Genomic DNA, 12042 nt, shown 5'->3' with positions numbered 1-12042 from the left:
GTCAGGCGCAGCCACCAGTGAGAGAGAAAGAGAGCGAGGCAGGGAGAACACCAACAAGCGAAGGCAGCGGATAGAAGTGGAGAGGGAGAGGAAAAGGAAAGAAGCAGTTAGAGACAGGGTAAAATAAAGGGAGAAGAAGAAAGAAAGCAAAACACAGAGTGCAGCAGACATAGTGGCCGAGATGGAGGTTCAAAACGAATGCAGTGAACCGCCTCCATGTGATCCTCAGCCACCAGGAAAGCTCAACAAAGCCGCCTTCAAGCTGTTCGGCAAGCGTAAGTCCGGCAGCAGCATGCCGAGCATCTTCTCTGTCAAGAACAAAGGGGAGTCTACCGGTAAAGCCGCTGGCAAGACGCTGGAGCTTGTTAGGAGCAAAACCCATGATGGCTTAATAACGGATGCTCCTTCGGAGCTTGACGGCCACCGGAAAGAGGAGTCTGCCAGTAGCGACCAGCTCCACGCCGGCTCGCCAGATGGTGTGTCCACTGCCCCCCTCCGCAGCTCCATCACTAAGTCTTTCAGCTTCTTCTCTTTACTGCGCCGGAGCAGCAGCCGTGCAGGAGACGGAAATGCTACGGTGGGACGACGGGGGCGAGGACTTAAGGGGCTGTTCAGCAGCATGCGTTGGCGGCGGAAGCCCCAGGTTCAAGAGGACTCCTTGGAGGTGGCGAAGGAGGTGAAAGAGGGAGACCTAATACTTTCTTCTAGCTCCGGCAGTGTGAAAACCGAGAAGGACATGACACTGACTCTTGAGCCCCTGCCACAAGTATTTGAGGAGACTTCTCTCCCAGGGGATGTGGAGAAATGGAAGGCAACGTCTATGCAGGAATTACAGGGTACTAATGAAGTGGAGTGTGGCAACTGCGGTCCTCCTCTTTCGCAAGTCACTGAGGAGTCTCCAGCTCCTTCACCACTCCGAGCCCAAACAGGAGGGCTCCAACATGATAACCACAGCAGTTCGACACACCTGGCCTCCATTCCGACTTGTGCTTTGACCCCTCCAATGGACCACAGCACAGCCGACCCACAGTCGGAGCAATCTGTGGACCGTCTATGTTCCATGTTCACCGATGTCACTTCACTGAAGAGCTTTGATTCTTTAACGGGCTGTGGTGACATCATCGCTGATCCAGAAGAGGATTCTGGGAATGGGGGAAGTGCCACGAGCAGTGGCACCGGTAGCAGTAGTGGGGGATGCATGGGGCGCAGATTAAGTGGAGCCGGGACAAATTCAGAGAGATGCTCTCCTGCCAAGCCTCCACTTCCTCCTCAGGTCAGTAGTCTTACATCTATTCATGCTTCTTGCTACATGCCAGCCCACCAAAGACCACGTGCAGCCCCTAAAAAGCCACAAGGTAGTGGAGTTGTTGCCTACATGGGTGGAGGGGAGGAGATGGCTAGTCCAGAGGGTGTTGATGATGCCGACATGCAGGGTCTATGGCATATGTTGCCCCAGAAGGGCGAAGACTCCCCAGCCCCACGACGTGCCGAGCCTCTCCTGCATCATGCGCCGACCCGGCTTGAGAAGAGGCCACCTCAAGTAAAGGCCCTTGGCCTTAGTAAGATCCCTGTGAGCGGAGGTAGTAAAATGGGAAAGCAGCAACCTTCACGTCCCTCACCTCCCCCAGTTGATAAAGAACTTCAGGATGCCCCACCAAGTGATGAAGGCTACTGGGATTCTCCCACACCTGGCCCAGAGGATGAGGACAGCACCTTCTTACGTCGGGAAGGCTTGCTGAGGGACAGCTGCTCTGGAGATGCACTTTACGACCTCTACGACCCCGACAGCCCTAGTGCTGCTGGCTCAGATGATGACGTGAGCTCACCGACAAAATCTGCAGGTGATCTAAAAATGAACTTACCTTCCCCGAAATGCTCGTCTTCTGCCGCTTCCTCATTCCGTTCCATGAAAGGCAGCACCAGCCTACCTCGAGACTCCAAGATCCCTATTAGTGTGAGGCAAACACCACCCTCCCATTCTTCCAGCCAAGGTGCACTGTCTTCCAACCTTAGCCCCACTTCAGCCACCCCTCCTAAAAAGACTGATGCCCCACCACGCACTCGAATCCCTGTCTCGAAGGTTCCTGTGCGGCGTTCTGGCAACAAGAGCACCCCCACCTCACAAAGCAGGAAGTAGAGAGCTTGGAGGCCCATCAGATGTTTCTGACAATACAAATCTATCACAAGAGCTTTAGGCCAAAACAAAATGTTTTTCGATGTTAAGCAATCAACTTACACTTCTTTGGTTTCACCCATCTACTGAGGACTATATCTTTACTGTGTTTTTTTCATCTTCAAAATTTATTTTTTGTAATGTGTTGCATATTACACCCACATGTAATTAAGAGTTTTGTAGAAGGCACTGCGATATGTAACACATGACATTTATAATAATGTAATCTTAAGTTTTTTTTAAACCAGCCTTTCATGGAGAAATAATAAGGTGAGAACGCTGATCCTAAGAAGAATGTTTAATATCTAAAATCTTCTCATTCCCTTCCACTGGATCAGTGAAGCTGTGCTAATTCCTCGCTTTGTCGTCCCACAAGCACTGTGTAAAACGCAGCTGCAATCTTTTATCTCTCCAGTATTTTACACGTAATGAATTCGGAGAACTGTGTGAGATTAAACCAAGCACTTCTGACACTCCTAAATAAAGCTGCATGGAGTCTTGTACATTTAAACTGAATCAGGGAACAGCCTTTTGTTCGAGACACTCTTTCGTATCACACGACGTGACTTCCTATTGATATTGACAAAAAGTAAAACATTCTTTTTACTGAATCTTCACTTTTCTTACTCTTTTTTTATTGGACAAGGACCTCCCTGTGACCTCACTGTGGATATGTGTGCACTGCTCGTTTTGTCTTTCGGAAAACACGACTTGCAAAAAATAAATCCCCGGATCGTGAGTATCCTCCTTTTTCACAGTGATTTGTACTACTCTCGCTAACCTGGACATACTGAGCTGGATATTTTAGAATGTAGCATGACATCACTCTACACCAAGGTCTGTTTAATTTTCCTGCTCACTGCTCAATAAATAAAGGAGAGAGAGATGAAGCCCATATGTATCATGAATTAACTGTCTTCCGTCATGTGACCGCTCTTCTGGAGATGTTATCACCCTTTGGCTCCAAGATTTGGACTGGGATTTCATACTGTAGGAAGTGAGCAATTACTGCATAAACTGTCTTCCTAATCAGTATTTAAGAAAAAAATAATGATTAAGAAATAGATTTTTTGCAGTATTTGGCTTGATCCACCAGTCAGTTTTTACTCAGTTCTTTTCTCACTAGGACATTTTATTTGTAAAATGTAAAACATTTTTCTCTTCAGAAGGCCCGTGACATGCCTTCTTTCTTTTATATGCTTCCTTTCTTTAAATTGTTCTTTATTTAATAAATAAACAACTCTCTGTGTACATCCAGGAAGTGGACGTCTATTCAAATGTGAATGCATGCATCATTTTCCACAGACATAACAGGGCCACGTGGGCAGCTTGGATGTTAGCTGTTTTAATCGCAGAGACGTAAAGAGCATCGCGGTTGTCTTTTTTTGCAGCCAGCCACAGTCCGCTGGGATTTAAATCCCACCCGTTAGGAAGGAAGAAGAAAGCTGGTCTGGGTTCAGCTGTCGGCATGAATCCTGTTGACAAAGGGAGGTGTTTACTGTGGGTTATGGGGGAGAATTATAGGCTTCCATTGTCATGGATCTGTTATTGATGTGGTTTTGGGAGAGTGAGGTGAAAGAAGGAAGTGCGTGTGGAGTGAATACAGATAAGAAAGAGCTATGCTCGATTTAGTGCTTGTTCATTAAGGCCAAGTGGATAGAGACATGGATATGTGTGTGTGTCTGAAGGGGGGATTTGGTGCAGTCCCAACAGTAATGGTGCAGCAAAAAAACATTCACTCCTGAGCAGCTCTCGCTGCAGTGTGGCTTCTTATGTAAAAGCCTTATGTAACACCATAACCCTCTGATATCATCCCTACACATGAGAAAACTCCTGAAATGTGTGTATGTTTGTGTGTTTATGTGTACAGAGCTATTAACCGCAGTGGTCTAAAGAATTAGTTAGCGTTAGCCATGACTGCGCTGTAATCAGTCAGCTGGATTTACCCTTTAAAATGTGCTTTATCGTTCTGTGTGTGTATGGTAGCAGAAAATCAGACATTACTGCTGTATGCATAAGCAGAGCTGACTGTGATGGTGTATGTGTGACTAATGGTTGGATGGCCTAGTTTTCAAAGACCCGATTCTGTGAATGAGAGAACGAGAGAACAGGGTCAAAGGGAGCAAAACGTGGTTTATTTACAAAAACCCTGGTGTTATTATGCCACAGCAATGGTAAAATCATGGTATATCATGACATTTTATTTTCATATACCACTATTTTGTAACTGTACTTTTCTTTGGCGCATGTTCTGCGCTAAAAAACATGGTAAAACAGTGGATAAAATGCATTGTAAACATCTAGAATAAGCTACATACTGGCAGTTGGGACATGATGTGTTGGCGTATCACTGCTCGGTAAGACAGTTAGCATGTGGCTGACGGAAGGGGGTGGCTTAACCTGATGATCCCTGAGCTCATATTCTCATTAGCTCTCATCGCACCTGGAAGCCGGATGGGATACCCCAGGGCTCTATCCTCGGTTTGACACCCGCAGGGGCTTAGAGGGCCTGTTTAATAAGCTCAGAATCTGTTCCAAAACTAGGGCCAGAGGCAGAATCATTAGTGTGGCAATTCAGCAACTCGCGGTATACCGTGAGTGCTCGGAAGTCTCGGTTGCTCACTAAGGCTGGACTTATTTGATTAAAAAATGTAGTAAAATCCCAGTATTTTGAAATATTATTTCAAGTTAAAATACATTTTTATCTACACTAATGTATTTTTAAAATGTCATTCATTAATGTGATGGCAAAGCTGAATTTTTAGCATCATTACTCCAGTCTTAAATTAGAAGTTCACTTCCAGAACAAAAATGTACAGATACTCACCCCCTTATCATCCAAGATGTTCATGTCTTTCTTTCTTCAGTCTAAAGAAATTGTTTTTTGAGGAAAGCATTTCAGGATTTTTCTCCATATAATGGACTTCTATGGTGCCCGTGAGTTTGAACTTCCAAAATGCAGTTTAAATGCAGCTCTAAATGATCCCAGCTGAGGAAAAAGGGTCTTGCCAAACGATGACAATTTATATACTTTTAAACGTCAAATGCTCATCTTGTCTAGCTCTGCGTGTATTCTGTGTATTCTAGTTCAAGATAGTTAGGGTAGGTCAAAAAACATCTTACTTTCTTCTCCAACTTCGAAATCGTCCTACATCACTGTTTTAACTTTTGTCTTTTTGTCTGGAATCATGTAGAGCCGTTTGAAGCTGCATTTTGGAAGTTCAGTCTCATGGGCACCATAGAAGTCCACAATATGGAGAGAAATCCTAAAATGTTTTCCTCAAAAAACATAATTTTTTTACAACTGAAGAAAGAAAGATATGTTTCTTTATATTTCAACATCTTGGATGACAAGGGGGTGAGAAAATTTTCTGTAAATTTTAGTTCTGGAAGTGAATTTCTCCTTTAAGTGCCACATGATCTTACGCAGTTGTCAACTCTGTTGGCTGCAGGTCTGCATCTACACAAACTTAGTGCCGGTCACTTTCAGGCGCTGCGTAATATCATTGCGCCTGCTGCACCCATGTTACGGCAGCAAAGTTCCTTGATTATTACGCCAGAGTGAGAGTACAGTTCCTAGCCATACCGGCAACTTTTCATTTTCTGTCAGTCTTAGTACACAACGTAACTACAAAAGAGTCAAGTTTTAAATAGGAAAAATATTGTCATTATATATGGTCATTTTTGAGCGAAATGCTATCGGTCTAATCAGATTCAATGATCTATGCTAGGCTATATTACTGCCAGACCCAGAGATCGGCTGACTGGATTCGAAAACGGTCAAACACAACTGTTTAACTCTAGGGGAGTTGGACAATGAGCCAAGTTTTTTAAAAAAGTGGAGTGTTTCTTTAATGGTAGTGTATTTAAATCAGTTATTTTTTATCACAAACACAAAAATATGTACATTTTAAAGGCTAAAATGGCCATAATTATATGGCATATCGTTAAAAGTCTACTATTATATAATGAAGTATCTGTGAATTACTGTACATGTTGCTTTTGCCCACATAATAGTGTAGTTACGACATCTCCTTGTTCCATGTGCTTGTATCCTGTATCCTGTGGCTTTTGTTTTGCATGTGTTAGTGTGAGAGAGTTCCAGAAGAGAGAGAGAGGAAGTAAGGACAAAAAACTGTTATGGAATGAGCGTAAGCAAGGGGTCTATTTAGTAGGGGCTTTGCTTGGGTGGAATCGTATTGAATTTGATTACAGTGAACAGAGAGAAGATACATAAGAGCGCATTTATACAAACAAGTGAAAGGGAGGATAAGAAAGAGTGCTGTATTTCAAGACTGAGTGGGGGATTGTCTGAAGTAAACCCGAAATGTCAAAGACTCTGACTATACATTTGTTGGCTGCTATGATCCAAAAAGCGAAATAATTCAGAACATAGGACAACTCTGAACAGCTCGAGTTAAAAGTCCATGGACGGTCTCACTCACGCCCCTCTTTTCTCAGAAACACTCTTTCCTTCATCTCCAGGGGAAACTGGAAGCGGTTGCTTAAAACTTCTCAAGGGTTCGCATGCTATCCAAGCCTGAACTTTTGTTTTGCACTTGAAGTGCTGTGAGTGAAACGTTCCCTGTTTTTCCCGTTCGACTGCTTTTAGTAGGCAGATAACCTGATACGGAGTAAATGTAGACATCTAATATCTTTCGCTTTCTCTGCTTCCTCTCTTTCTCCCCTTTTCCGTTCTGTTTCCTTGCTAGAAGTCTATGACACAGAGGAAATTCCTAATTTTCACGCCAAGTGGTTTCTTTCAAAGAATATTATTTCTATCTTTAATTAGCTGAATGATTACTCTAGATAAATAGAGTTTGTCTAAACTCTGTAGCTAAAAGCACTCATTAACATGTCTAAATTTGGCCCGTCTATGGAGTCACACAATTTGCTTTTAACTGATCTACTCAGCCTCATGTTTTATGAAAAATTTTCCCTCGTGGAACACAAAAGAATTATGAATATACTAAAGCTGCTGCTTTACATACAATATAAATGCATGGTGAACACCGGCTGTCAAGTTGAATCCAGGTACTTCTTCCTGAATTATATATGTATATAGTCAAGGTCAAAAGTTTACATACACCTTGCATACTCTGCAAAATTTTAATTATGCTACCAAAATAAGAGGGATTATACAAATTGCATGTTATTTTATATTTAGTACTGACCTGAATAAGAAATTTCACATAAAAGATGTTTACATGTATTCCACTGTTCAAATAATTGATCCTGTTCAAAAGTTTAAATACGCTTAATTCTTAATTCTTTGGCTTTTTCAGCATTTTTGTGTATTTGAACCCTTTCCAACAAAGACTGTGTGATTTTGAAACCCATCTTTTGACACTGAGGACGTCTGAGGGACTCTTATGCAACTATTACAGAAGATTCAAACACTCACTGATGTTCGAGAAGGAAACCCAATGCATTAAGAGCCGGGGGGTGAAAACTTTTGGAATTTAAAGATCTGGGTATATTTAACATATTTTCTCTTCTGGGAAACGTTTAAGTATCTTCTGTAGCTTCTGAAGGGCAGTACTAAATGAAACAAATATGATTTTTAGGCAAAAGAAGAAAAAATGCACACATCTTAAATTGGTTCAAAAGTTTTCCCCAGCTCTTAATGCATGTTTTTTCCTTCTGGAGCATTAATGAGCATTTGAATCTTCTGTAATAGCCAAATATATGAGTCCCTTAGTTGTCCTCAGTGTGAAAAGATCGATCTCAAAATCATACAGTCATTGCTGGAAAGGGTTTAAATACACAAAAATGCTGAAAAACCAATCCGATAACAACACAGTAGTAAGAATCAAGTGTATGTAAACTTTTGAATAGGGTAATTTTTATACATTCAACTATTATTTTCTCTTGTGGATGATATGTAAATGTCTTTTATGTGAAGTTTCTTATTCAAGCCAGCACTAAATAAAAAATAGCATGCATTTTATGTGATCCCTCTTATTTTGGTAAAATAATTAACATGTTGCAGATTCTGCAAAGTGTGTGTAAACTTATGACCTCAGCTGTATATAGCATGCTAAATGAAAATTGTACCAAACAACAAAAATGTTCAAAAGTGTTTTGTTTCAAAAAATTTGGGTCAGCCAAAAACACCCTCTTAGTAAAGATCAGATGATGCTATGGGCCACCAGGAAGAGACCAGAAGAAGAAACTGACTTAGACTTATTGGTTTGGCTGCATACATACTAGGATTGCATGATCAGAAATCTCTGTTTGCGTGCATATGAAATTATTTCAAAGGGGGGTTTGGCCATTCAAAATCTGCACCCTTCATTTCACACGCTTGCCCTACTACACAAATCTCCATGGCAACCTCAGTAGGTCATCCAATGAGAGGTGGAGGTGGGGCTGGGGGGGCGGGGGTTACGCGCAGCTGACGGAGAGTTTTAAGGACACTGATTGGAGTGAGAATGGTGCAATGTGAGTTTGTGCAAATTTACACACACTTGGGAGACTTAAATCTCATTTCTCACACTCGCACTCTCATTTCACTGCAGCCTCAGGAGAATATCACACCCTTTAGTTACTCTTCGGTTTCATGCTTTGAAAACAATACTTTGTTTCTGTTTGACTATAATGTTAATATTTCTACACTTTTACACCAACTCTTTCATTCTTTACCATAGGATGATGTCCTTTTTACAGCCGTTGTTTCTTTCCAAGCTTCCATCAGCATCAATAATAAATCCACATCACAAACTTTACATGTATAATTCATCCTATCTGAGCTGTGGAAACAAGGTCCTCCATTTCTAAAACAAGAGGAACAAAGTGACATTTTTTGACAAGTTTGCAAGTGAAAAGTGTTGTGAATTATGGCTTGTCTGTGGCGTGAGACGCTAATATACACCACAGTCACTCAAGCGCAGTCTGAACTCAAGCGTGAAGTTGAGGAGGAAAGCCTCCTGAGGTGGATACATTTTTAAAAAATCCATCTGATCAATATATGCTATCAATTAGCTTTATCTGCCCTGTCAACTTAACATTGTTAAATCCTTCATTCTGGAGAGAGAAAGGGGAGGAAATTATGAGGAGAAAGGGCAAACAATTAATCTCTAACCTATTTGTGCTGAACCGTCACTTTACAGGCACCATTGCAGACATTAATGCGATGTTCCTTTGACAAACTAACCCTCTGTAGTGTCACTGATGGATCCCTGTCATGGTTCAATGAATATAAATGAACCATGAACAGTAATTCAGTCATGATTGGTCAGCATTGTGTTTTCTATCACTGCCACCAACATGGAGGCTCAAGGTCACATGATCTGAAGAAACAAAGGAGCATAAATCTATATTCTTATGTTCACACAGTTTGGGAGTCACTGAAATCATTTTTTTCCTCCTTCTTATGTGACATTGATTGTTGACAGCAAAAATATATACACACAGTAAGCTGTGGTCCTCAACCCTGCTGAAAAAACAAACAATAGAAACCATTACAGAATTTGTAATGGTTTTATTGGTTATAATGGGAATTGTACTAGCTTCTGCTGGTAATTGGTCGCCTTCTATAGAGTGTTTTCACGACACGCCATCAATTGGTGTGAACATAATCAGTGCCACTGAACCAAAGGAAACTCGCATATTTTGCTGATTATTGCTGCTGAAAATAGTCAGTTATTGTCATTTGGGATGTAATAATTGTAATAAATGTAATAAAAAAAATTCAGTAGTACATTAACCATGCAATCCAAGCTGTTGTTTACATCTATCGCCAATATGGCCACACATCTGAGTAACTGACCAAATCGTGAAGCAAGTGCTAACACTCTATTGGTGGCTTGTTAAAACCACTAAATCCTAATGGAATATGTCCCAAAACATACTACAGGAAACCATTTTATTGGTTTTAATGGTAAAAGTTGATGGTTTGTAGTGGTATTTGTAGCGGAAACCATGAGAATTTCTGGGATGGTTTCTATTGTTTTGTTTTCAGCAGGGAAATCTGAAACATCCATTGTTTTCAAATTTAAAATAAAGAATATAAAAATAAAATAAAAAAGCAGGACTGTACCATATTTCGTTCTAGTACAATGATAACCAGCCTAGGCTGTCAAGACTTCAAGTGACGTTGTGGTTCCGTCCATTTGCAGAAAGACACAGGTAACAGTTAAATCTTACAACCTCAGTCAATGTCTATGTTTGTCGATTTCTTTATGTCTCTAACTTATATATTAACGTTATATATAATACATTAAAACATATATTTAAAGTACAGATATTGTGACACTTTCTTTGAACAGTTAAATTATGTTAATTTTTATTCCGGTAGCTTTAAGATTAGAAGTCCAAGTTTATAATTAAATATTTTAACGTAAACATATAACGGTGTTTCCACGTGCAAATCAGCTGTTTGTTTATCTCACTAGTGTAAATGGGCCATATTGAAAAGAACATGTGAACAAGCTCACAAATACATTTTATTTAAGCAGAAAATCAGAATTTTGTTCTTGTGGTGTGAACGTAGCTTTTCTGTTTTTTTGAGGCAACAGTGATGATTGTCTGCTGGTGTCATATGTGCTTAATCACTTTCTCTACCGAAAAAGCCCACTCAGCAGACACCAATCAAACACAATCATGGTCCCACACTGGACAGGACAGGACAGGGAAAGGCTTATCTGACACTGCAGCTGGACACCAGCTGGGCCTCTCAACATATATGTGGACCACCATGAAAACCCCCCCCCAAAAAAAACAAAGGTGGGGCAAAATTACACTCCTTCCACACATACATTTACTAACCGTAGACCCTCCCCCACTGAGTCAAACCCCTCAAACGGCTGCTTCACACACAAAAGCTTGAGGTCAAGTTCACTTGCGGATGAACTGCCTCAACTTAGTAGAGACGACAGTCACAAAACAGCAGCTGTGACGCCTCTGACATTGAATTATTACCAAGCGCAAGTCTCTAACCTGTAATTTCAGCCGCTTAAGTGTAATGTGCCTTCTTCCATTAACTAAAAAAGCCAGATTAAATATTTATGGTTTGTGTGAAAGTCAAAGGCTCAGGAATGATGTCACTGAAGAGCTCACAATACTGTCAGTGTCCATTCTGATGCCCAAAACTTATTCAAATAAGTATGATGTAAATCCAAATGCTAGCAAGTGTGAGGTTTCATTGTACACACGCAGTGTACGTACTTACATTACTGTCGGTAACATACTCCAACATTCTAGCAGGAAATAGAAGTGGCTTTGAATGTCTGTATTGTTTTATGATTCAAGTAACTACCTACACTACCAGTCAAAAGTTTTGAAGTAAGATTTTGAATGTTTTTTCAAGAAGTCTCTTCTGCTCACCAAGCCTGCATTTATTTGATTGAAAGTACAACAAAACAGTAACATTTTGAATATTTTTGCAATTTAAAAATTGTTTTCTAATTGAATATATTTTAATGTTATTTTTTCCTGTGATTTCAAAGCTGAAATTTTAGCATCATTACTCCAGTCACACGATCCTTCATAAATCATTCTAATATTCTGATTTGCTACTAAAAAGACATTTAGTATTTTTATGAGCTGAGTAGATTTTTTCAGGTTTCTTTGATGAATAGAAAGTTCAGAAGAACAGCACTTATCTGAAACATTATAAATGTCTTTACCATCACTTTTCATAAATTTAAAGCATTCTTCTATATATATATATATATATATATATATATATATATATATATATATATACTGACTCCAAGCTTTTGAATGGTGTAGTATAATAATGCTGATCTTTGGGTCTCTATATTCATCAAATAATTCTGAAAAAAATATACTCAACTGTTTTAAATACTGATAGTAATAATAGTAATAAAAATGTTTTTTGAACAGCAAATCAGCATATTAAAATG

The 12042-nt window shown here is 40.3% G+C and overlaps 1 protein-coding gene across 1 annotated transcript; it reads left to right on the top strand.

Annotated features, from left to right (window-relative positions):
- Positions 1 to 3426, top strand: amer2 (APC membrane recruitment protein 2). The gene has a single exon (XM_051098648.1). It carries the CDS (start codon positions 182 to 184, stop codon positions 2135 to 2137), a length of 1956 nt encoding a protein of 651 aa, XP_050954605.1. The 5' UTR covers positions 1 to 181; the 3' UTR covers positions 2138 to 3426.
- Positions 3427 to 12042: the final 8616 nt, after the last annotated feature.

This window comes from Labeo rohita, chromosome 24, assembly GCF_022985175.1.
Source record: "Labeo rohita strain BAU-BD-2019 chromosome 24, IGBB_LRoh.1.0, whole genome shotgun sequence".
Taxonomy (NCBI): Eukaryota; Metazoa; Chordata; class Actinopteri; order Cypriniformes; family Cyprinidae; genus Labeo; species Labeo rohita.
The sequence above is the reverse complement of the archived record's forward strand: the minus strand, read 5'-3'. Positions and strand labels throughout refer to the sequence as shown.

Coding starts and splice junctions, on each gene's coding strand:
- amer2 (XM_051098648.1), top strand. CDS start 182: ATGGAGGTTCAAAACGAATGCAGTGAACCGCCTCCATGTGATCCTCAG.